General features: G+C 39.6%; 1 protein-coding gene and 1 long non-coding RNA gene across 11 annotated transcripts in view; one reads left to right on the top strand and one right to left on the bottom strand.

The window, feature by feature from the left end:
• The window catches only part of ARVCF (ARVCF delta catenin family member), an 803,654-nt gene that overhangs the window by 430,969 nt on the left and 345,019 nt on the right, over positions 1-27,666 (top strand). The window contains exon 1 of one of the 10 annotated variants that reach the window (XM_075216622.1): positions 5,305-5,797. The exons of the other annotated variants lie outside the window; for them this stretch is intronic. Coding sequence (XP_075072723.1) covers positions 5,777-5,797 — 21 coding nt within the window. The 5' untranslated portion in view covers positions 5,305-5,776. Of the gene's footprint in view, positions 1-5,304; positions 5,798-27,666 lie in introns of those variants that run through there. 10 annotated transcript variants of the gene reach the window in all.
• LOC142161275 (uncharacterized) lies at positions 24,095-26,153 on the bottom strand. Its single transcript, XR_012693374.1, has 3 exons — positions 26,094-26,153; positions 24,455-24,528; positions 24,095-24,340 (listed from the first exon to the last, which is right to left on the bottom strand). It is a non-coding gene; the product is annotated as an uncharacterized LOC142161275 (long non-coding RNA).

Raw genomic sequence — 27,666 nt, 5'->3', positions numbered from 1 at the left:
TCAGTAAACTGGTGAAAAAACATCAGGATAGAATGTTTGCTCTGACAATCCAAACATGTCACACCAAACAGACACACTACCTGCAAAGTGCTGCCCCACAGCAGAACACCACTGGAGGAACCTTGTTCCTATCCCAGTCTCCTCCACTGTAGATTCACCCTTTCATTTTACAGCACTGCCCTTGCAATTGCCAAACAAACATACTTCAAATCTCTAATATCTGCCCAGTCTTCTAACCTATGTTGCTTCTTTGCCACCTTCAACTTCTCTGCCCACCTGCACCTCCTCCCCCTTTCTCCTTTCACAGCCCATGATTTTGCAACCTACTTCAAAGACAAAATAGACACTATTTGACAAGATATTTAAGATATTTCCTCGTGCCAAATTCCACCCACTCTACCAACCTCCACCTACACTCCCCAATCCACTCTTAATTAATTATCTTCAGTAATGGAAGATGAAGTCTCTGCACTCATCATCTCACCCCATATACTGTCCCTTCAACACCAATCGTAAAGAAACCAACTCTCGATCCAGCCTCTCTCCAACTACTGCTCTCTTTCTCTTCTCCCATTCATGACTCTCTGCAATCAGGCTTCTTGCCCCAACATTCCACTGAAACTGCTCTCACAAAAGTGATTAATGATCTACTTACTGCAACGTCTAAGAATCATTCTCCACACTCATTCTCCTGAACCTCTCTGCTGCTTTTGACACAGTTGATCACCCTTTTCTCCTACACACCCTTTACTCCATTGGCCTTCGTGACACAGTTCTTTTCTGGTTCAATTCTTACCTATAGAATTGCTCCTTTAATGTTTTTAAATGAACAAAAAAAGGAAAAGGAATCGTGCGCTGGGCTGTACCACACCAAATAAACACAAATCGCAGCTGCAAAGCAGGGCCAACTGTTAGCCCTTAATCAAAAGCCACAGTCCAAAAAGGAACAGCAGCGCTCAAGTTAGTGTTTCTACCACTGGCACATCCTCCCATCCATTCCCACTATCTGTTGGGGTCCCACAAGGCTCTGTTCTTGGCCCTTTTACTTTTTTCACTGCATAAGTCTTCTCTTGGGAGAACTAATTAGCTCTTTTGTTCTCTAGTATCACCTCTACGCTGATGACACCCAAATCTATAGCTCTTTCTCTGACCTGTTCCCTTCTGTACTATCTTGTTTAACCAACGGTCTATCTACTATCTCCACATGGATATCCCAATGCTACCTAGATCTCAACATGTTGAAAATAGAACTTATCATCTTCCCTCCTGCCAGAGTCACCACCTCCCTTCAAATCTCCCTTGCTCCCTTGCTGTCAATTACACCACAATTTCTTCATTCTCCCAAGCCCGCTTCCTTGGTGTCACACTTGACTCCATCCTCTGCTTTATTCCTCACATCTAGACTTTCTCCTAGTCCTGTTGACTCCACATTAATAACAATGCCAAAATACACCCTTTTCTTACCCAACATGCTACCAAAACTTATCCAATCTCTCATCATCTCCCATCTTGACTATTGCAACCTCCTGCTATGTGACATTCTTGATTCCCTTGTATCCCTACTTCAATCCATCCTAAATGCTGTTGTAAACCTGATCTTCCTCTCTCACTGCTCCACATCTGCTGCACCACTTTGTAAATTCTTACACTGGCTCCCAGTGTCCTCAAGAATCCAATTCAAATTACTCAAGCTTGCCTACAACACCACCCCTTCATACATCTAAAATCTCATATCAAGGTACTCTCCCTCCCGCCCCCTTAGATCTACCTCTGACCTGTGCCTTCTCTTGTCTCTGGTAACCTCCTCTCACACCCGCTTACAAGACTTCTCCCATACAGCTCCCCACTTATGGAACTCGATATCACAGCCAATCAGGCTTTCCCATAGCCTTCAAATCTTTAGACACTCTCTGAAAACTGATAACACTATTCAAACTATTACACCCTTACAACTGTCCCAATCTCCACTCTGAGCCACACTCGCTCCTCTTACTTCAGCTGTACCCTTCCACTTATAATATAAGCTCTCTAATGGTAATAATGCTAATTGCAAATCTAGGATAATAATAATGCTCCTAGATGGATCTAGTGTACATCTATTGATACTTGGACAGTGCATCATCCCAGCCTAGAAGAGGGACCAGGATGACAAGGGGCACAGATATCATATAGATCCTCAGGAGAGTGTACAGTGGCATTTTTGTTTAGTTATGATGACAAAGTGGTGACCCTATCATTATGTAGCACTGTGAGTCTAAGAAAGGTTTAAGGAATCTCCTCTTGTTTAATGTATCCTGAAGGGAGGCGCCATCATAATCTATTGGAGACCAGTATCTTGCTTTCCCTTTATCTGAGTAATAATTCAGTTTACATGCTGCAACTTTAGAGGGTAAATGTATTAGAGTGCGGATTTTTCAAGTTGACGATATTCAGCAACTTACCTTTAAAGCCATTGCTGTTTTTAATTTCCCCTGCAAAATCACTGACTTGCAAAATCTGCACTTAAGTACATTTACCCCTAGGTCTTTTTACCCCTTATGTCTATGCACCTTGTGCACCTGATCTAACACAATGGTGGTACTCACAGATTGTCTCAAAACCATATTGAGTATTCCCTATAGCGTTGCCATGCTGTATTCTCGCCATTGGTAGATTTTCTTCTTTTCTCTTGTGTGTTCTGGCTGCCCTTGTGTCTTACTATGTTACTTTTGCCCCTGGTTTCTTAATCATCAAGATGTGTAAAACGTCTGCAGATTTGCTCCCCCTGACGAAACAAAACTTTCTGAGGTTTTATTATGTCTTCTTCTCCAGCACCTTGTCAACTTCCACAAGTGTCTCAGTGATTTGTGACAGATCCATGCACAGCATAGCTCACTGACCTGTGGCACTCTCTATATAAGGGCTTGGACGTTATCTTTAGTTGTGCAAGTTAATAAAGGTCCTTTGCCATCATGGAAGCAAGGTTTCCAGATGTCCCAATTGTTAAAGCGCTACGGAATTTGCTGGCGCTATATAAATAAATGATGATGATGATGATGATGTCCCCAGTAGGTGAGATGGCATGCAGGTCAGCTCTTGGTTAATAATCATATTCCTCTAATCGGCCTGCACAGTGCTCAACTGTTAACTGAGGTCCCCCATGTCCGAGGCACTTCCCTCTTCAATCCCTGCAGGAGTGAGATTCCCTGGGGACAGCGCAGGGAAAATCTATTTGTGCTCTGGAATCCAAACTCGCTGAGATCAGGCCGATGTTGCGGTAGTAAGGTCTATGCTTTTATGCTTCATTCCAGCTTTCCTCAAGTTATATACAGTAGCCACTGCTCTAATGGTCTAGGTAGAGTCAACAGCCTATAGTTTATAATATAGCAGGCTGATGTCCTGTGTCTGAAATATTAAGAAAATATATTTACCTTTACTACATGTAATATACATATAATGAAAAAGGGAGGGGGGTTTCATAAGATATGAGTAAATAACTGTATTCTTGTCTTAAAGTTTAAAGACATTGTTTTAATTATCTGAAGTGCAGCTGGCAAGATCCAGGAGCCATGAACACATAGTAACTAAAGATTTACTGACAATACCTAACCATTGGAGGTAAGCTCGGCAGACCTAGTGATTGCTCGTACTACTTTTTTTCTATCTGAAAAGTGCTGGTCAAAGCACCCATGTGTCACCACCCTAACTTGTATCCTTGAGCACCATAGTGTCTTGGAGCTCAGAAAAACAGTAAGGGTCAAACCAACTCCTAAGTTTTTCACTGCTGAGCTGGGGTGTCTTCTAAGCCCACATCAAGCCCACACCGACCCACCGCTCTCGGGAGAGTGCACAGTGGCAGGAACATTTCCAGAGATACACTGTGCAAACCCTTAACTGTGACGTCAAAGTCCAACTTCCTGCCACCCCATTCATAGAATAAACAGTTTTTTAGTCTGATTTATGTTAATTAAATTAATCATGAGAAAGATGGAACATCAGTGCTGTCTTTATTAGATGTGGCAATTGTGTGTGTGTATGCTAAAGAGTGGAAATGTCCAGGTGCCCCTATGTACTGCATGGAATGTCACTAAAATTACACCCTCTCCACCTCTTTATGGGGCCTATTTATCAAATACATTTTTTACTTAAAATGGCCACAGTGAGATTGCCAGTTTAAAGGCAATGCTAGGACCCGGCGCCTAACCCTAATCCAAACCCTAACCCTTAGATTATAGAGGCAGCAGGTCTTCCTCATTGTCGCCCTTATAGTAATCTGCATTTTTGGGTCAGTATAACTATAGTCGCAATTATTAGAATCAGAGGAATGGCTACCACCGAATCTAGGTGCATGTAAGCTCCAAAGCTGCTTTTGCACCACATAGCAGATTTTGCACTTCAAAAATAACTTTCAGTGTTTTGAGGGTGTAAATTTATTTTGTAGTTTTACTTAACATTGAATGATAATCATTATCCGAGCAGCATGGTGGCTCTGTGGTTAGCACTTCTGCCTCTCAGCACTGGGGTCATGCGTTCGATTCCCAACCATGGCCTTATCTGTGAGGAGTTTGTATGTTCTCCCCGTGTTTGCGTGGGTTTCCTCCGGGTACTCCGGTTTCCTCCCACACTCCAAAAACATACTAGTAGGTTAATTGGCTGCTATCAAATTGACCCTAGTCTGTGTTTCTGTGTGTGTATGTTAGGGAATTTAGACTGTAAGCTCCATTGGGGCAGGGACTGATGTGAGTGATTTCTCTGTACAGCGCTGCGGAATTAGTGGCGCTATATAAATAAATAATGATGATGATGATGATTATCTGTGAAACTAACTATGTTTTAGTAATTGGCCCCAGATTTCTACATTAGTTTGCCCAAGATTATTTTAGTGACATTTTATATTAAGTATGCCATCAAAACATATGATATTGTCAATATGATGTTCTCCATAAGGTGGAATAAACAATTTACACAGTGAAACTTATTCTGTTTTCTGTTTGCCTAAATAAGAAAGAGACCTTACAGGGTTATACATACATTTTAGGGCAGCGATGAGCAAAAGGCTATGGCCCCAAGCTCCTTCCTGCTTTATTGTCAAATGTGTGTGTTATAGCTAGTAACACATATATACAATAGCTGTTATTATGTTATTACAGATAGATGTCTTATGTAACTTTACAGAGAATAAGGCTGATGTGCGACCCTTTTGAAGGTAGAGGTCCGCCCACATCTGTCAGGTTGCCTATCACTGTTTTAGGGGATATACCAAGAGTTAGTACCCGCTGTCATCCTCTGCCCGTCAGTCCTAGATTCAGTCCTAGATGTTCCTGGTGTACAATGTTGGGACTGAGCTGCTAGCTGCCTGTCTGCTGGGTGTGGCCAGAGAGTGCTTTATTTGAGCTCCCAGCTGTGACCGTCTATCTACTCCCACCCTGAGAGGAGGGGGATTGCGTTTGCACAGACTTCTTTGCTCGCTGTGGGGAGGCAGTCTGGCAGGGATAGGAGAGTGAGAAGGGGAATGTGAACACATACAAAGGATCTTTGCTTTCGTGGAGATTTTAAAATCCGGATCTTCTGAACTGGATTTGGAAATTATTGAACATCGCTTGTTTTATTTTATTTTTTTTCTGCCCTGCTTTAATGCAGAGGAGGGAGAGAACTGGATCGCATTACAAGTATTTTCTCACTGTAGTGGAATAAAATAGCCAAGGTTGGGATCAGAGCTGTCATTTTGCGAGTTGCACCCGTGCAAAGAGGCTGGTCTTGCCGTGTGTGTGTCGTGTTGGACTTTAGACCAGCATAAATGCCTGCAGAACTCCAACAGGTCAGTGCCACCTCGGCTGTGTGTGTGTGTGTGTCCCAGACCCCTGCTGCTGCTGCAGTCTATTGAGCTGCACACTGCAGAACGGGTGCTGACAATGTGTAGGAGAAGTTTAACCACAACTCAAGTTAATAAAGACAGGAGAGATGCGCGTTAACTTTGTCCCAGTTGGGGGGCGGCACGTTAACACAATCTGTGCAGATGTACTGTGTGTTCTGCACAGCTTTAGTAGTAAGCTGAACACCCTTGACTAGTTAGTGTGAACACTGGATATTTAGAACGCCCTCTTGTATGAAGATGTAACTATCGCCTGTACTTTTATTTTGTGTGTCGTTAACCAGTCGATTTATTAATAGTTCCGTTCTGTCCAATATGACACTAGCATCCTGCTGGATATGGTAGTGATCGAGTGGGATGCAATGTAAAAATTAGGGCGCATGCACTCTTGTCTCATGCTGGACTAGTATCCCCATCATTTACTATGCGGAGCATGGCATAGGTGAACCAGGCTACATGGGTTTTGCTGTACTTTGAAAAACATACATGGTACTAAGTGTTATGTGTTTGTCACATGTCATAACATTGCTTCCTGCCCTTCTGTGTTAGCCTGACATTTTGGAGAGTTGGATGTGAACCACAGGCAGCATTTTCCCTTGATCTTTCCAATTGATACAACCGTGAATACATAGATGCATCTCATGTATGTTATCTTCTGGCTGTGTTACTCATTCTATTTCCTTGGAGCACTCCACAAGGGGGATAAAAGCATTCCTGCATGAGAAATCGCAGCTTGGAATGGGAGGCGGACTGCTCTATTGCCTGCTTTATAGTCCCTGCATTTCCCTCTTATCCCAGAAAATAACACACAAGCATATTCACTCCTGCAGCACATTTTGTTTGCTGCAAATCCGCATACTCTCTGGCATCAGGAGGTTTCCTATGTTTTGTGTGCTTTCCTGCACAGAGATGTTAATGTTTGCTTTTAAATGCAGAGCAATCCAATGAACTAAGGGGCTTTGTGTGTTGTACATACACTTCCAATAAAGAGCTGCTCAGTAATGAAGCTGCATAGTAATATGTAAATAACTCTTTCCTTGTTAGGTAAGGTTTTTCCTTCCAGCTCCCCCATTCCAATATGTTAATGCATCTCCTAGTAAGTGGCAGGTTTTTTTTGTCACCACATCCTCTTTGTAATTTAATATCTTGAAAGCAAAAGACATTATGTGATGTTATTTCACAAATCGATATCTGCATTCGTGGGATTGCATTTCATTTTTACTACCTAACTCATTAGTGACTTATTGTAATGGAAATGCCTTTTATACAGCCTGATGTGGCTTAACATTTGAATGAATGTAATTTAAATATTGACAACTTCCTTTACATCAAAGTTAGACTATAAACAAGTCAGATGTCCAAGGAGCAAACAATAACTGTAATTGCTGAATTGTGATGTTCCTACTGTATGAGTCCATGCTATAGACCATTTTCTGTACCTGAATAAGATAACATTGATGTGCTTTATGTCACCTGCTATAAATCTTCACTGTATTTAGAGCCACACCTGGTGCTTAGAGCTATCTTGCCAAAGTGTAATACCCACTGAACAATGCAGTATTCATTGCATTGTGCTGCAGAAATATTTTCTGAATTACAGTTTCACATTTCCCATAGTTTTATTAAACTTTTTACAGTATATGTATCACAACTGAAATATTCTAGCACTGTGTTGGGTATTAAGAAGTGGTATCCACATATTACCCTTAAATTGGAATAAATATAGAACATCCCTAATGAGAAGGTTAGGGCAGCTCTGTATATTGTAGGTTTAAGTTTGTAGTTGTTTAATTAGATGAATTTAGAGACATGTAAAATATATTCCCAACTTGGAAATCACCTTGTTTTATATTGTGCACATAACTTTGTATTAAATACTTTCTTTCTGTATGTAAATCAACTAGATGATTCATGAATGTAATGGAGCATGCAGATGCTACCTTTCAAAACATTTGTGTATGAATTATATATAAATTATATAATTTATATTTGTGGTAGAAGTTACACATGCATACATTTAAATGCAGTTGGATTTGGATTTTGAAACCGATTTCTTTTCTTTCCCTTTTACAGTTTCTATTAGTTGAATTACAACAGTACATGACATTCACATGAGTTTTTCTATATTCTGTTTCATTTTCGCCAGTATACATTTACTGTCGCTGTGACTTTGTGTTTGGGCAGTGCTGGAGTGAGCTGTATTTAGAAACTGTTCTCACATGGAGGGTCTTCATGAACTGCTTATAATAGCTGGTTCATGCAAACGTAGTAACAAAATTGACGGTGTTAACTGAGCCCTCAGAGACTTTCAATGCTGTGAAGTGTTTACTGTCCCTCTTTTCCATATGACTATCTTTTAAAGCACAGGTAAGTCTGGGAATCAAACACATGATTTTATATTTTGTAGACCATTTCACCATGTCTACATAGAAGACACACCCAGCAGGATTATGTGAACTGTTTTTTTTTTCCATATGGACCTAGTGCAGCACTGTACAAGAGTTGTAAAGCTGGGTACACACTACACAGTTTTCGTCCAATAATCGGCTCAATCAGCCGACATACGACCGCTCGTTCAAAAGTCGGTTCAGTGTGTGTTGTGACATGATGGTCAAAAGTCTGCCCAAGTGGACGATTGTCGCCTCATTTAGTTGGTCGTACCGTTAAATAGTTTCGTTCCGATCTCGTTTTCATTGTGTAGTGTGTATAAGTTTCCGACCGATCCACAACAGTGAGTACGAAATTACAGTCATTGCTCACGACAACATGGCTGTAAAAAGTCGCTAAAGGGACGTCCGCTCTTCCCTTTATCATCCTAAACAAGGCTAGTGTGTATGCAGTCCATGGACCGAGCGATCGGACCATCGATCGCATGTAAAATCGATTGGCATAAAAAGTTGGTGGTAAATTCTGTAGTGTGTACCCAGCTTTAGAAAGCAGGATATGCTGTAAACATTTGGGGCACTAACGTTTGCTTATTAGTGATAGTGATCCCTTAATGTTTCCTATAACCTTCTGTTCTGTGCAGCAGTAAGCAACTTGTGTAGCTCATGTTGATTGTCGGTCATAAGCACAAAATGTAAGTGACAGCTTGGGAGTGCTTCTGCTTACTGTATGGTCTGCAACACCCTTCTCTCACTTAAGTGTTAATTGAAACTCTTCCATACCTTACAACTTGCAGATTTCATTGTTTACTCGCAGTATCTCTAAAATGTGCTGAGGAATATATATGATCTCACTACACTTCAACTTTGTTTGTTTCCAGTATGCTGTGATAACTTAAGTAGGTAGGTGTAGTTTTTTTTTTTTTAATTCGCAGGGAGTGCCGGGTGAATGAGCCTTAACTGGGCGTCCTCTGAAATTCAGGTTTACTTGTATGTACAAGGGAAAGAAATGTCATTGATAATGGCACAATGCACTTGCCTGATATTCTCTCTTGGATTCCAGATGAAATCTATTGATCTCTTTAAATGCTGTCTATGTCCCCAGAGCTGTGAGATGAGATATAATTAACTTTTTTTATTTTTCACATGAGATAGGAGCATATAGCTGTGCAGATGTCGGCTAGAATACTATGACCACTTTTACCACACTTGTTACTACTGCATTTAAGTAAGCATTAATGTGGACCCCTACAAAATGTGAACCAATTTGTCAGCCATGTGTGTTTTCAAGGAGCGCACCCATTTCCCAGTTCAGTATGTGTGTATATATATATATATATATATATATATATATATATATATATATATATATATATTGTAATGTAGTATGTTGGCCATGCCTTTGGATGTTACATTTGTAGTAAACTATGATGTGCTAGCATTTGTAAGGACAATATGTATCCCATTGACATTATAGGATGAAGTTTTGCTTCTAGCACCTCTTAACAGCTAGAGAAATAGTCGTTCTGGGGCAGAAATAGACTGTGAGAGGGGGGGGGGGTTGTGAGAAGATTCCTGGGGCTCTGGCTAGGGGAAGGAACATTTACAAGTAGGTGGTACTACTGCTTTAACTGTTTGGGTGTCTTACTGGATATATTTTGTCTATGTAAACAGTTTAATAATGACTTTTTTTCATGTACTTAATGCATAGTATTTCCGTTGAAGGATCCCCAAGTTATTGGCATAGATACAATTCCTGTATCCTGTTGTTGCATAATGAGGAATGGCATTCCAGCATCTTCAGAGTGATGGTTTTGTTCTTGTTGACAGCTTCTTTATCTTAAATAACTGACCTTGCTTTATTTCTGCTGACCTCTCCAGGACTAATAGGCATTTGTGGTGCCCTAGGCCAGTAGGCACGCTGTTTATTGATAGGAGAAGAAGTAGGTTGGTGGGACTTGCTGCTGATATAAACTGTCTGGAGTTCTGTATTGCAGGTTGTCATGAGCTGTTTAACATTTATTGCAGGAAAATGTATCTGAAAGATAACACAAAACATATTTTTATTTTCTTGTACCTATTTTCTATAAAAATTCATCCATTATCCTATGTCTTCAGTGGCAGAACTAGCATTAGTGCAGTGCATTGGGGCCCATGGAGATAATGGGGCCCGCTGCATGGGGAACTAGCGAGCTGCGGGCCATGGTTCCCTCATTCCCGCCTCGCTGCACTGGGGCCCACAGCTCGCTAGTTCCGCCTCTACGTGTCTTCATAGGGTACTTTCCACTCCATGTTTAAATCGCTGCATCTAATTGCTGTAATAAAGATTATTCATGTCTGTAAGAGGATGTCGCACAAACGCTTTAATGGCTCAAACTGTTCTTACAGGGCTGAAAGCAGAGTTTTTGTCAAGTTCCCAAAGCGTTAAGTAAAAACTCTCTCCAATGTAAACACATATTTGAGTAGACCGTGTCACACAGAGGATTTAAAGTGTTCATTATAGGCTGAAGTAAGATTTTAAATCTCTGATAACGACGCTTTAAAAATTAGGTTTAAGTGCTTTGGAAGCTGGAAAAGTGTGATCATGAAAAGCACCTGTGTGACATCACCTTTAATCTTTTGTCTAAATGAGAAGGGAAACTTGTTTTCACAGGGTGTGAATTGACAGATCTCCTCATCTAGCAATGGGTCAGACTTAAAGGCTCAAGGGCTTGGGGTGTAGTTCTAGCAATGGACTAGACTTAAGTGTCAGACTTCCTGGCCATCCTACAACTTCTCATGGTACAGTGCTCTGCGATAACTGGAAGGTATTGGTGAATTCACAGTGTTTGGACTTGAATGTGCTTAATGTACTGACTTAAAAAGCTTGATGGACCCTGAACTTGGCAAGTCAGTATTGTGAGAGCTGGCAGAGTGGTCTTCACGCTGATAAACAGCCCATGATTATGCCTGCTTATGAATGTGCCACTGTCTCTGAAATAATCGATCTATGTTTAATACATGTTGTATCTACACACTGTTAACATATTTTACATTCTTGACTCCTAATATATTGTGGTTATTCATTATTTTTAAATCACCACCATATTATGAAGTGCTGTATAATTGGGGAGACCAACTGTACATGGCATAACATACACAACCGATCCATGAAACAGGAGGCAAAAAGTTGATGCTCGGTATAGCTCAGAAGTCAGAACCTAGAAAAGTTTCTGATCTAAATATTTAACATTTCTGTTTACAAATGTAAAGATATAAAAGAAACTGTCCACATTTCTGTGGCTGTTTATGACCAGAACAAAGCATTCAGTTTACTTGATTAACACCCCCCCAACTTCAATGTTTCTGTCACTCAGTCTGCTGCAAGTGTTTAACAAGAACAACCTGCTAACAGATCTATTAGTCGATAGGCGGACTTGTGTAAACACTATTGGTCGTCTATATAGCATTGTTCTGTGCCGTTAGCATTGGTTGACCTTGGTCTCAATATACTAAGAATTGAATCTTTCAAAGGATAAAATACACCTGCAGTATATCATTTATATTTTATATTTTTGTCTGTATAGGGTATAGACAGATCTGTTTATTGAGACATAATGTCCTCCACTAGAGACATGTTAGTGTCACTTTCCTGAGCTCTAAATCAGATAAGAACTTTGTTTACTCTAGTGGGATATGAGACAAAGGATTAAAGCAAACTCTGATTTAAGTTAATTGCAGTAACTTCTTTCATCTAGATGGCAGTCATTTATTAATGTAATGTGGAAATGATGTCAAACATCAAGCACTTCCTAGAATCTATGCCCCTCTCAGGCAGACTACTGGCAGTGCCCTATGGTCGCTGCAATGGCAAATTGACCTTACTTGAGATGGAATTTCTCATTTGTGGCCTTGAAGCATTTTACCGCTTACAACAAATTGAAATAGTAGGTCCTTAAGTTTCTTGGTCGCTGTTTTCTCACTTTTGTACTAGCGAAAGGATTTTGGAGTGCACACAAATCTTATCTGAGGTCCCTCGAAACATAGTGCCCTTTTATTTTCCTGAATAAATTCTATTCGTGGGGTTGTTATTCTGAACGTGATCTGTGTGCAGACTGTGAAATCTTTATGTCAAGCTCTCCCCCTGCCACCCGCCAAGCAGACCACAAGAGAAGCGGGATGTGTCTCACTCTTGGAAGAACATATCTCTTTTCTTTGATGAAATGGACTTCCATTGTGTACATATGGGATAGGAGGGTAGTAATAGGTTTGTGTGCCTGTTTATGTGGTATAAATGTACAATTCCTGCAGGCACAAACTTCTAAAGCTTAGAAGATGATATGGATACAGCAATATTTGTTGTTTAGGAGGACAAGGTCATCCATCATTAATTGCGACCACTGCATTCCTTCCCATAAAAGTCTGTTAACAAGTTAAGGGCCTGTTGCAAGCCAGGCCAAACTTTGACAATCCTTGTCTGTGCCTGTTTGCAGTTTAGGGTTATATATTTTTTTTATTTTTTTTTCTCATTACGATTGAACTTCTTAAAACTGTTCAAAGTGTTGTCCACATTAATTAATCCATTGTTGTAATTTATTGAGATGGGAGCGTTTTGGGGTCATTTCCAAGAAAGAGAAAAAAAAGTACCCATCATGTTAATTCTCCATTTCATCATATATTTACATATGTCCCTTACTTCTCCAGAGGACCTCCCATTGTGGTCAGTTAACTTAACAAACGTATTAAATCTTAGATTACCTGTGTTAATTAGGGACACTAAAAGTGTTTACTTAAATTGTCACATTGGTTTGAGATGAGTTTAACTGGGTGACAGTAAATGTTTGTTTACTGAATTCAGGTATTTCCCATTATCTGTCCTTGAAAGCAGTGGAGTTTTATTTGTTTACTGATCCATAATTACTTTGTTAGATGGTGTCTCTTGGTCTTCAGAGGTATGGGGCGTTCCAATGGAATTGAAAGTCAACCCCTTGTTTGCCAACGTTTTAATGGCTCTTTATGGATGATAACCCTTTCAAACAGAATATTAATTGGTTTGGTCACAACGCAGTATAATGGGATTCTGCTGTATAATTTAATTTTGAATGCAGAATTATTCGATAATCGTTCTAATCTCCTAATTTTCTACCATGAAAATATATAACATAGTGTGTGTGTGTTAATAAACTAGTTTGAGCACATATAAATCAAGATCGTTCCTCTATTGTTGCCTTTGCTACTATTACATTGCTTGTGGCTGATATCACTGTTCTTTTGGAGTTGAGATATATTTCTTTTTTTTTTTTTTTTATATTATGTGTCTGCCAGGGAGGCTCAGCTCAAATCTCCTATGTAATGTCTGGGGAGATATTGTAAATTGCCCAAGGTCACAGGAGACTTTGAATTGAACCAGACATCTCTGCTTTAGTCTGTGTCACTTTCGGTGTTGACAGGTGTGATTTATCCTTCAGTAGCAGAATATCTTTCAGACTGAAATGTTGGCTCATTAAACGGAAATCACCATTTCAGCTGTACAATAATTATAGGAACGTGATAACTTACCAGAAAAGTTCATGCACCTAACATTGTTTTTGCTACTGTGTAAACCATTTACCTTTTTTAAGTTTAATTCACTAAATTAAATAATAATTTCTCCACCGGAATGTTAACCAATTTCAGTTATCCGCTCATTTTAGACTAGATTTGCCTAAATTGTCATGTATGGGATTGTTTCTGTGCATATTTAGAAATCCAGTTAGGGAATAGCAGTATCAGTGTTGTCTGTGCAGTCATTGGCTGATCAGATTGCATAAAACCCCCTGTGGTCTGGTCATATGGTCAGACCGCCGAATGACTGGATCAGGGTAATTTGGGCGTTCTGGAAGGTATCTTGTACTCTTCTTTTCTTTATCCGTTTACTGGTATGCTTCATACATTCTATTAGCATGTCCTGGGCAGTGTTTATAGAGTGGCTGGAACAGGTAGGTGTCCAGTTTACAAAGTGTTAATTTTTCAACTGTGTAAAAGCACAAAAAGTAAGATGTACGACCTATTTCAATAAAAAGCTTATTCCGGCTTTCACTTTGATTTCTAATAATAGTACAATATTGCTCGACTGGATTGTGTTATCATAATAAACTTTCATCTTTTCTCTCTGTATCTTTGTGGCTTGCTGATCCCTTTTAAGTGTGACTATTGAGACATGGAAGTCATTTCATTTTATATACATTCCACACTGTCTGGATTTGATAATGTGGCTACTCTACAGGGGCAGTGGAATAGCCTTCAGAAACTATAGCTCAAGTGTTGAATTGCCTTCTATAATCTCTCTCTGTACTTGGCATTGTCATTTTGCACACATTTTGTGCACTATAAAAACATATAGTATGTGCCTGCCCAGTAAGCATTCTGAGATGTCTTGTGTTCAGTATTTATATGAATATAGGCACAGTTTGTATGTCACCACTTCAAATCTACTGTGGGGAGTGGGGCAGCAATACATATTGTAACTGAAGGAAATTGCAACTAATGTGCAGGCCAGTCTCTAGTTTTATCCTTACAGCAACCTGGTAGTGTTACCCGGTGAGTGTGTTTTTCACCTATGGCTGAAGTTTGGGGTCAGTGCAAGAAGCCTCCAGGGCATTGGGGTACTTTTTAGATTGATGTCCACTTTAAAGTATGATTTATATTAAATCTCCTCCCCAATAAGATACTTTGATGGGCTTCCCTACCTGCCCCTATTCCCCCCCCCCCCCCCCATTAAAGTCTTGCCACAGATAGAATCGGGATTTCTGCCAATCATCTTCAACATAGCTCGGACCTCTGTAGCAGGTGTAATCCACCACTGTATCTGTGATTGAAAACCTTAGAACCACTGTCTACTCTGCCCTGGAATGGAGAAAGCCTAGCTGTGCCAACCGTGCTTTTTGTCCGGGAACCCTACCAATTGCCACAAATGGTTGGGGTCCCAGGAGAGAGGCACCCACTAAAGTACTGTTATTGGGAGGGGAAGAGATTAAGTACAACTTATATCTAAAGTGGATCACACCTTTAAAAGATTTTTCTCCCCTGACATTTGTTGAAGGGAAAGATGTTTTGAGTCTAGTACTGTAGCTTCTGATAACCATGTTGCAGAATTCAGCAATGCCCGTGCTCCAGTTATTGTGAGGAGTCACATGGTCTGTCTGCTGAGTGCGCCAAACTGTCTCTGGTATTTGCATAACTTATTGTATACATTATAGGGAAGTGATAGGCCATTTCCTGCCCTTGTCTGCATTTTTCACCTTTTAGCTTTTAGAAAATGCATGGTTTTCTTTTTCTTGTCTTAACCATTATACAAAATGTTATTTTTATACGTGTTTGAAACTTTTATTTTAAAAGTACTTGATATTCTACTGTACAAATACATAAACTTTTTTTTTACTAATGACTGCTATGCCTGTGTATGATACAGGAAAAGCAAGAGCTAATTGTTTTAGTGAATTTTGCAAATTTATGTCACATTTTTCTTTTGTGTCCTACAGTTCCTGAGCATGGTAATGTTGTTGTTGTTGCTATTTATTGGTCTCACATTGAGAAGAATTCAGGGGCTGGGGAAGCAAACCTTTGTAAAGTGATTACCGGTTTCTAGAACTGGCGATGAGGAAGCACAATCTTGTAAACTTGTACCTGTTGCCTACACATGTAGTGGAGGTACCATGTAGAGAAGTGAGAGGCTGCCTCCTCTGTGTGGAGGTGACCGGTGTACAGTTTTACAGGGTAAGAAAATAACAGAAATCAAACTAGGTAAGAATAGAAGGAAAACATCAACGGGGGCAATGGGTCACACGTCATCATGCAAGTATATCAGAGAACATGAATAAAATATGACAGTTGTACTTTTAAAGGCTACGGTAGACAGATTTTTGTCTGTCTGCAAGCAAATTCCTGTATTGCCCATAAAATAATAGTCACTTCTAGCACATATTATATACGTATTTGCTCAGCTGCTCTGACTAGCGTGCACTTGATGCTATGCATAGATAAACTTTGTTGAAGATGACCGTTTTAGCTCTGGTCATTTTACATAGCGGTGTTTCCTCAACAGATGGGATCAGAGCAAAGCACCTCCTGTGTACACATGTCCACCTTGCCCACCTTCTCCATCTACTGTATATTGCCATTGTGTGAGTCACACTTCTTGTACCAGACAGATGTAGAAGTTATAAACCAGAGAAATCTAATGGAAATGGGTATGTGAGCATCTTTTTTTATTTAATTTATCTAAGACTATGCATGATGCAGTACCATAATTTCCATAAATGGAGTATTGGATTACCTGTATATAATTGCATATCTGAAAAGGTTGTAAAAACTGCCTTACTTGCTTTCTGTGAATGCATGACAGCCATTTTCACAGTAACCTAAGATGATTCGTTGTACATTGCTACATAATTGGTGGTGCTAATATAAATAAATGGGCATGATTATGATGATGCGCTTGGAACCCATATGCACCGTGCACAATAAGACTGTATTGCGACCAGGATTCCGTTGAACACAGTGAATGTGGGTTCCAAACTGTTACATAGTGCTTCAGAATGGCTTACATGACATTGTTTGCAGTGCTGTGCACTTGGCAAATTTATTTTCATTTACGGGCTTTTTTGAGCTTACAGGTATGTCAGTTTTTAAGAACATTACCACCTCCCTCCTCTCTATTAGAAAAATGAGGGGGAGCTCATTTTTCTAATAGAGCTCATCTGGGAAAGTAGATATTCGCTTCTTTAGGATCCAGTCACCTGATGATCTAGAGCTGCTCGGTCTGAAGCTTAAATGTAAAGTTCTACAGGTGCTTTGGCTATCGACATTGATAACTGGCATCTACACTTCCACAGACTGAGCTATAACTGTGGAAGCCAAGTGGGGCTTCTCAGTTTTCTTAGCTGGGTGAGTGGGAATTATTGCATACAAAATGTCTGGATTTCTTTAAGAGTGCAGTAAAGGGAGTTCAATGTTAAATCCTCTGAAAAACTACATAGTTTCATTATTTTCTTGCCTGAGTATAGCTTATATGCTACCAGAAAGCTGTTCTACTTTTGGCACGATTCACAGGAAGGGATGAACGGTAAAGAAAACAGGAAGACAGTATGCTAGCATCGTCAGTATAAAATTTTAGATGTCTTGTTTTGCTTTTAACCGCAATGGTAATAATGAGGATAATTGTGGCTATAGCTGGCCACATAACACACAAACTGATCCTGCTGCTGTGTGTGAGCCATGTGATTAATGTCTAATTTGCCACCTATGGTTGAATAAAAATAATAACTTCCAGTATCGTTGAAGCGTAACCTTTTTGTTGGACATTCTTTAATTCGGACTTCTGATTCACACAAATGAACAGGATGATTTGAAATATGTTCCTATCACTGTTTTACCTTATTTGGAATTTAAAGGTTGTATGGGGTGTCTTTTATTTCCTAAGCAGATTTCAAGTCACACGGGTGTCCCAGTTTTTGGGAGCCATAATGTTAGTGATGTTGGAAGATGATCGCATACACAGGCCGATAGAGGCGTCGTAGGAACTCATTTAAGAGAGTCCGATGATAATCTTATCGATAGCTTTTGGGCAGCACGGTGGCTTAGTGGTTAGCACTTCTGCCTTACAGCACTGGGGTCATGAGTTCAATTCCCAACCATGGCCTTATCTGTGTTTGCGTGGGTTTCCTCCGGGTGCTCCGGTTTCCTCCCACACTCCAAAAACATATTAGTAGGTTAATTGGCTGCTATCAAATTGACCCTAGTCTGTGTGTGTTAAGGAATTTAGACTGAAAGCTCCAATGGGGCAGGGACTGATGTGGGTGAGTTCTCTGTGCAGCACTGCGGAATTAGTGGCGCTATATAAATAGATGATGATGATAGCTTCATTATTGGGCTTCAGGGTTGTCCATACAGACTGTATATTGGGAAAAAGGACAGTGTGTATGAACAGTGCAAAGCTTTGTCATCTCCAAACTTACTTATACAATATAGTTAAACTAAATCAATAATGTTACGCAGCATGTGCACCGTACACAGCAATACTATGTAGTGGGTGAGACACTTAAGAACTGCTAGGCTGTAAATTTTAAGTAAAAATAAATATTGGAAAGACTTGTAGTTACTTTTGGAGTAAAAGGCAGTTGGCATGTGACTTTCTGCTAGTTCAAATGGACCCGGCGTTTGGTCAGTCACCCTTTTATTACCAGTCTGGCAGTCAGCTGAAATTGGAGTTTAGCATGTAGAGCTTTTCAGTAGTTCTAAATGGAGTGTTGGTTGTTTCATGTACTCTTTAATTGCTAAAGTGCAAGTCTCTTAATGATGAAAATGGGTGATGGCCCTGCATTCTGATCTTGTTGAGAATTGTTGAAACAAGGTGATAACTTATTAATGTGAATGGCTAATCTAGTCTATATTTTTCATACACATGGTGGATCAGCAATTCTTATTAGATACAACGTGTAATTGACTAATGTCAAACTATTACTACATAGGCAGGTAACCTGTGACTATAGCGGTCAGGGAACTACAATTTCTACCATGCCCAGACTTCAAATGAAAATTCCATGACTTTTAATACAAACTGTGTTGTTTAAGGCCTTATATACAGTGGGATTTTATTTGCATTTTAAAAAGCAAGTTCACACCCTGGTCAAACACTTTGCTTTTGGCATGCATTGTTAACGTGTATTTTTACTCCTGTTCGGGAGGTCACTTCTTTGACCTCCATGCATTTAACCCAAATTAAACTTATTCGATGGAGCAGACAGCGTTCCATAAACCACAACCTTCCTGAATGCAAGTAACACGACAAGTGTATATTGGGCCATTGGAACCAACGGGTTCCAGTTTCAGACGCAGTTTTTTTGCCGTGTACTATCACTGAAAACGCTATTATGTTGCACAAATTTTACGCCAGTATATATGAGATCCAATGGAGAAAACATTTTACTCCTGAAGGACTAGGAGCTTGTCAATAATTTTACACTCACTAAAATATTGTTTCCAGTAATATTCACTGTTTTTGTATTATTTGTTACTCCTAGAAACGGGGTGCATATTGAAGACAATTAATCACAAAAGTTTACATTTCAAGGACAGCGTCTGTACAACTGCTGTTGAAAGAATTTATATATGACGGACTAGAACTGACAGGTTGACAATCTAGACAAGATAAGTCCATTTGCAAACCTTTTATATAATGCATTTTTACTGGCATTCATTTACATGGGAGATTCTGACTATGTAATTTCTGCAAGTCACTATTTCTAAGGGGTCAGTGTTTCTGCTGCCAAATTCTTTTGCCCTGCTTGGTTAACTTGCTTAATGCTTTGTCTGAGTAGGTGCCTGTGATGCATGACTTGCATTCCTATCAGCCAGCATATGATTTTTACAGTTTGTCTTTTGTCTGTAACTAGAACAGAAACTTGCTCAAAATCGTAACCTACATATAAGAAAAAGTCCCTTTACATTCGCTGCCACAAGTCTTCTGTTACTCTACTGTGCAGTTTCTTCCATTTTATTTGAGAACTTAACTTTGCTTGGGAAAAGTCATGGGCAACCTGATACATTGGGGCTGCAACTTACCCTTAATCTCGGTAATAAGTTTAAATAATAAAATTGAATCAAAGAAAGAGACCCCTATCTATAATAACATATCAGCGGGCATTTTAAACAATTGTGACAAGTTATAACAAACAAATGTGGCTAAGTGGTTAGCACTTCTGCCTTACAGCACTGGGGTCATGAGTTCAATTCCCGACCATGGCTTTATCTGTGTGGAGTTTGTATGTTCTCCCCGTGTTTGCGTGGGTTTCCTCCGGGTCCCCGGTTTCCTCCCACACTCCAAAAACATACTGGTAGGTTAATTGGTTGCCAGCAGATTGACCCTAGTCTGTGTGTGTGTGTGTGTGTGTGTGTGTGTGTGTGTGTGTTAGGAAATTTAGATTGTAAGCCCCAATGTGGCAGGGACTGATGTGAGTGAGTTCTCTGTGCAGCGCTGCGGAATTAGTGGCGCTATATAAATAAATGGCGATAATAATAATAATTTATTATTTATATTTATTATTATAAGCAGAAAGGAACTAGGGCTACAGGTGAAGACTCAGAGGGCCGCATGCGGCCCTAGGATTGCCTGTTGCCCATCACTGGTTTGAATTGTGAGGCATTGCCATGACTTCACAGAATAATGTTGGCACACTTTCTGTATCCCAGATGACAATAGAGTTATTTAGGGCAATTTATATTTATTTAATCTGTGTTGCCTGCCTTGAGTTACACAAAACACTTTTTTTCTGATCAGAGAAAAACTCCATAACAGTCTTTTTGCAATGAATGATCTACATTCTTAGTACCGTAAAATGTTGCATAAATAAGCTTAGTTTTTCTTTGCATGCAAGTACGCAGTCATTAGATATTTGTTGGTAAAAGCTAGAATTATTGTCCATTGAGCCCCTTTATATACAAATGATTACGTCTGGTCAGCAAGCTCTCCTCCCTTCCCTGCATTTCTGTGCGTAGCATGGTGTGTAAATGAATAGTGTGGCTGGAAAGTTCTTTATGGGTGAGTGACACATTGATGGGGGAGGGTTGGCCTTGTTAGAGAAATGGTTGATAATAGATTGTTGAGTCCCGTAAACTCAGTGTAAAGCAGTTTTGATTGCTGGTTTATCATTATAATAAGTGTAGAAAATATCTTGCAACAACCACAACAGTTCTGGTGAAAAAAACACAGTATTTTTTTCACCGACCCTTTTTCTCACAAAATAAAAACTATGGCTCATTTTATTTTTAACTGTTTTTCATGCCTGCGTGTTATGTCATGAAAACCTGCTCATCCAGAAAAGGAACTACAGGTTTCAGCAGGCTCCGAATAAAAATCTAAGTAATGTGCGCTGACCACGAGATTTTCCCAGCTATAGGCGATTCGTTTTTCTGGTGAGAACTCTCCCTCGATCTGTCTGTATTATCCAGAAACAATAGCTTCCTTTCTTTTTGCTTGTTGCTCCCTTTGTACTTCTCACCATTATGCTGGAGCCCAGCCCCTATTTGGCCTCCTTATTTGATTTGTGTTTACATGAGCAATTCATTCCTCTGACTGCAGTGTGTAGCGTTCTACAAGTGTGGTATACTGCAGTTCTGTCTACTCTCTGATCATTTCAGGTAGATGACCAGGTCATCAAGGCACAAACCCTGAACTGTATTTTTACTTCAGTAGCACATTAGTTGGAAATCCTTTTTAGACTTACTAGCACTGTCATCACCATGGTTACCAGCAGCCCTAACAAAAAGAATATGGAGAGACAAAAGGTGGGTGGGGGGGATGTGGGGACTTCTAGGCTGAAAGATTTTATCTGCTGAAATAGCGAGAAAATCATGCCACGCTTATATAAACCCCAGACAAGTCATTTGTTAATAAGTCTCAGTGAAATTACATAGTGACTGTGGAAAGTGAAGGGTTTCTTTTTTTTGGGTAATAAATGATTATTTTGCATAGCTTCATCTACTTTTCCCCTTACTCTGCAACAACTTTTGCAAATTCATCAGTGACCGTTGTCTTATTAGAAGATACCAGACTGCAACTCAAAAAAACTGTGCTGCTGTGCTACTTGGTGTATGGATGATTAGACAGCTGCCTGGTTACTCCAGACACTGATACATAGGATGAAGATAAATGGCAGCTTTACACAAAAACACTGGGGTCCCCGGTGATCATGGAGTTAAAACAATTTGGTTACAGGGTGCCAGAGTTTGCAGCTTTTATAAGCATTGGCCAATTGGCTCTCATCAGTAAATGGACTGCAACAGCATTGAGAGCAAATCTAAATTCTTGCAATTTTGTTTTTCTAATATCTGCACCATAAACCTTTGGCTACACACGGTATCACATGGAAATTAAGCCTCTCCGGTGCTAAAAGTGACCCTTTTGCTGAATCGTTCAATTCCCTGTGCTGCGTGAAACTAATGTGCTGTGCATGTTCTTATTATTTAAGCAGTTCATGCTATTCTTTTTAAACACTTTTTTTTTTTTTTGTGTGTATGCGTTCCCCTCCCCCTTTTAATCTACTTTTAGGGGCAATCTGAATTCCCCTATACCCTTTGTGTAGCCAGGGTGGGTGAGGCAATACACTCGCAGGCCTTGAAATTTGTCAGCTTTGCCAGATATTACGCTTCCTACAATGAGCTCCGAATATAACTCTTTGTACCCATAAAATCCTGGAAATTTGACGTAATGTGACAATTGTATTTTCTACAAGACTGCACAGGAGTTCACTGTCGCTTGATTATCATAGGTTGGTCTGTTTATTGTAATGCTGTCCTCTCTAAAATAGGATTTTTTTTATACCTGCAGTGCAGCTCATCCTCCACATTATTTAGGAGTTAAGATTCTGTAAGGAAGGCCTGGTTAATGTTTATCTCTCAAATGTAGTAGAACTGCAAGTCCCAGCGTGGTGGACCTTCTAGTAACACACCAGTTAGAGAGGTACTGGTTAATTAACTCTGCTATAATGAATGTTTCTGGTATGAGGGAATGTATGACCTTGAACGTTAGGCTGGGTACACACTAAAGTGTTTTCAGACAATTATTAGGCCAATCACCTGATAAACGATAACGCATTAGTGTCACTATGTCTGTGTTAAATGTAGAGTGCTGTAGGTGGATTAATTCGGCTGTTCGTTCTGAGACTGAATATTTTGTTTCAGAATCACAGAAGCTAACGAAATTTATAATGACTTTGTGTAAAAGTCAAAGTTTATTTTGTGTGTTCTAATCCGTGCGATAAGAGTGACCAACTACACTTCTCCTGGACCAGATAAAGAGCACTGATCAGAAGGTACATTGTGTACAGTGTGTACACATGAATAGGCAGACTGATTGTAACTTCAGTCGTTTGTTAAATCGTTAGTGATAAATCGGTTGGAGTTTTTGCAGTGTGTACTTAGCCTTCGTCTATACACTTAGACAGTGAGCGATAGTCGCTCCAAAGCACCGACCATAGTTTTATTTGATTGTTCAGCAGAACTATAAACTTCATTCAGCTATAGAACAATATATTTCCAATTCTGCAGTGTGCATGCACTCACGATCAGGATCTCCATAGTGTAGAGCCGTGATCTTTTCAGCCGATGGTTATGATAGATGAAGAGCACAGATCTGAGGGTGAATCTTGGAAAAACATGTATAGCGTATACACATGCTGATCTGGACTTTTTTTCTTTTTTTTCCCAGTTGTTGGTAAAATCCTTATAGATAACACATTGGTTTGAAAGTTCTGTAGTGTGTACCCAGCCTAAAGCTGGGTACACACTACAGGGTTTTCGTCCAATAATGGGCTCAACCAGCCGACATGTGACCGCTTGTTCCAAAGTCGGGTCAGTGTGTGTAGTGACACGATGGTTGAAAGTCTGCCCAAATGGAAGATTGTCGCCTCATTTGGTTGGCCGTACCGTTCAATATTTTCATTCCAATCTCCTTTCCATTGTGTTGTGTATAAATTTCCGACTGATCCACGACAATCCTCCGATACTTCCTCGACTGGGGCTCCGTTGGGGGCGTGTATGTAAATTTGTGATGCCTGTACCTGTCCCACGAGGTGTGGTATCTGCACATCACTGACTTGTGTTTTGTATAGATGTGTATTGTACCTGTCTGGTTGCAGACCATTACCCTTATGTAAAGCACGTGTGTTATTACCCTTTGCATCTATATTGGGAATCCAAATCATATTTAGCATTTATAGACTTGTACCTTTATAAACTATTTAACTTGTAAAGCCATATTAAACTTTATTAACTATTAATTGTAAAATACCCAGAATAAACCACACATTGTTAATACAACAGTTTTATTGCAGGAAAAGGTACATATTTTTTTTTTATTATTGTAAAATATGACAAATGAAAAACATATTACACGTTAAAGGTGCTAGTGGTGTGTGGCAGAACTGTTCCAAACAGCATACACATTTCAGCAAAATTATTCTCAAGGCTTTTCATTTTTTTTTCTTGATGTCACTTATGTTCTCTAAAATAATCCTGACGTTTTAGAACTTTTTTTTTTTTTTTTTTTTTTTTTCTCCCTTAGAACTTTCATCGGACATGACGATGGTATCTAGGAAACAAGAAAATTAAAAATGTTTAGCATTAAACTTCTTCTAGATCTAAAATAAAGTTAACAAAAGTCTTAATGCAACACCAGAAATACTCTCACTTACTCACCTTGCACCTTGCTCGAGATCAGTTTATGTTGTGGTCCCTCTGGCACAATCACAACAATAGCGGGATTAACCTCCATAGATTCTGGAAAACAGGTGCCATTTTGGTTATTATAACGGTACAGGTATGTGCCCAAAGCATTTAGTTGTCTACACATGTTCATTGAGATACCTTTGTGTATAACTTCTTTCATATCTTTGTATTCAACAACAATTTTTTCTTGTTTGATAGCAGGTGTTACATTACTGGTATCAGTGGTATCTAAACAGGCCTTCTCACCCTTAATTCTTCTTTCTGACAAAAAAAATCTATGTTACAAATCAGTAGTTTGCATTGCTTCGTTTGTAACTAAAATTAAATACATAAATTCCTTCAAATAGGTGCACTACACGTGCTACTCTTTAATGTTTCTTTATTTTTGAGGTCCGACCACCTCTTCTGAACTTACATTTATTTCTTCTCTTCCAAAGTTTCTCCTTCAGTAATCGCCTTAGTTATTGCATAATCAGTTCCTTTCTATTATTAACTTTTCTGTACTTTCACCTTTGACAGTCGTAGTCGTACTGGTCCAGTACTTTTACCATCATCTCCACCTCTCTTGGGATATTGGCTTTTGCTCTTTTAACTGCAGTACATTTTTTATTTCTTCCTCTTCTAGAGCATCTCCACCCCCCCCCCCCCCCCCACCTTTACTTTTTCATAATTTTTGGGGCCTTCCAGCACCATATCTGACTCTGTCTCCGTCTCCATAGCTCTAACCCCCACTAACAGCTTCTCCTCACCCGCCATTTTCTCACACTCCTCGGCGCCAGACAGACTCTTCTGTAATTTTATACACTCAGACATGGACGTTCGTTTCTACTGTGGACCAATCAGCGATGATGCCCGCAGAGAATGGAGCATTGTGGGTGATGTCTATTCGTGTATAATAACCTCGTGTATGGATATTTTTACCTATAAGAGAGACAGTTTTGTCTTCTCTTTTTAGGGTTGTTTGGGTGTTAACTATAGTGAAAGCTCTGACCCTTTATGCTAATATCTAAGGTATATCGTTACATGCCCTGCAAATATTGTTTCAGTGTGTACAAAATTAAAATCATTGTTTACGACAACAAGTCACTACTGGGACGGCCACTCTTCCCTTTATCATCTAAAACAAGGCTAGTGTGTATGTAGTCCATGGATCGCTGGACTGAGCGATCGGACCATGGATCGGATGTAAAATCGATCGGCATAAAAAGTTGGTGGAAAATTCTGTACTGTGCTGTGTACCCAGCTTTAGTTAGATATGTTAATATTTACAGGTCTTTGAAGATTCATTCCTTCCGCAAAAGGAGAGGCAGCAGCAGAATCTGTGTTAGTGCTGTTAAACAAACGTATTAATATTTATGTAGCGTCTACATATTACGCAGCGCTTTAAGAGAACCTTTTTTTTTTTTTTTTTTACTGTATATCTTTCATTTTATTTTGTGCTGCAAATAGGTAGCTTTATCATCACTAATTAGAAGAAAACAGATAGTTGTAGACAAAATAAGTTAGAATTCAGTCAAGTCTAAGAACCAGCAAGGACTTTAAGTAGCCACAAAATATATTTATCCATTTACATCAATAGGCATCTAGTAATAGTTGGGCATAAGCAGTCATCATACCTGGCTTCTGGGATTGTCCAGCCCTGGCCTAAGTAGTTTGAACAAGTCTACTTGATTGAATGGAGCAACAACGTTTATAAAGCAAGACCTAGCTGCTGTGCATGGCTCTTAGTGGACCTCAGCAAATCGGTCAATTAAACCAAAACAGACTTATTAGAATGTGTTATTATTTTATATTGTTTTAATTTGGATTTTAATAGAATCGCAAACCTTACATAATAAACAAAATGAAACAAAAGTGCAAAGAGAGCCCTGTTCACAAGAGCTTACAATCTAGAGACTTGGCATTTTGCAACATTGCAGGATCACAGCATCATCCTGTATTTAAAGCTGCACTACAACCTAGGAAAATATTTTGGTTGCCCCTCCGCTAAGCCATAGCATCGGTCAGTTCCTGGCAGAAAACCATAGGGGGTTTTGGGTAGGTGATTGATTGAGGCTTGTAATTGGTCCATACCCCATCCTCCGCCATTGAGTGTTCTATAGAGCCCAGCAAAAACACTGCACTTGGCAGCGCCAAGGAGTCTGTCTAAGGTGGGGGGGGGGGGCTAAGAAAAACATTTTACATAGGTATCCATGATATCATAAAGTACAGGACTCAACATAGGGCAACTGCCCGTTAGGACCGCATGTTTGTTTTGCTCCACCCCAACAATAGATTACAGCAAGTCTGACTTGTTCAGGCCTTCTATACCCCTAGATTATAATAACATTGCATCTCTCAAGCATGACAAGGATTGGAGTCCTCTTGACTCAGCTGTTGTGTTTTGACACATGGGAACGGACGTATTTGAGAGCTCCCAGAATGTTACCCCTGTACTGCCCAGGCACAGCCTCAGCTACCAGGATAAACATATTTATGTGCTCTACAGAATGTTGTTGCTTTAACCAGCCTTATCTGGATGGTAATACAAGATATTTTATAGCTGGTTTTATCAGGGTTGTTTAGTTCCGTGTTGCATTTCAACACATCTATGGTATTTTGCATAACTAAACGATAATATTATATAACTAGTGCATTTTTTAGCTAGCAGCTTATTCATACTATATATGTCCCTTGAACCTGCTTCTTAAGAAGTGTAACATTAAATCTAATTATCAGACGGTAGAAGAGCATTAGTCATTACCGGAAAGGGGTTGTGTAAGGGTTGCAGATAAGACAGATCATAATCCTCATCATCTTTATTTATATGACCCTTGCTATGTGTGTGTCTAAGTGCAATACAAAATGTGCACTATAGTCTAATTTTATTAAGCTATTCCTGTATAAACCAATGTAGTGTAAAATTGTGACAGTGGTCTGTCTGGTCAATAAAATCATCATCATCATTGTAAAGCGACACAATAGACAGTGTTATATGCTGAGAAATGTTACTTCAGGCTCTGAAAAACTGAATTTATATGTGGTTAACATATGTTTTACATAGCTACAGTTAACAGGCATGGAGTTTAGCCTCTTCTAATGAAGTATATAAACTCATACTTGCCAACTTTTCAAATCTTGAGGTAATGTGGGGAAGGGGAGTGGAGCTGCTTGGTGAGACGGTGGGTGGGGCTATGATCATGTGATCAT

Source organism: Mixophyes fleayi, chromosome 1, assembly GCF_038048845.1.
Source record: "Mixophyes fleayi isolate aMixFle1 chromosome 1, aMixFle1.hap1, whole genome shotgun sequence".
Classification (NCBI taxonomy): Eukaryota; Metazoa; Chordata; class Amphibia; order Anura; family Limnodynastidae; genus Mixophyes; species Mixophyes fleayi.
This window is presented reverse-complemented; position numbering and strand designations above follow the sequence as displayed.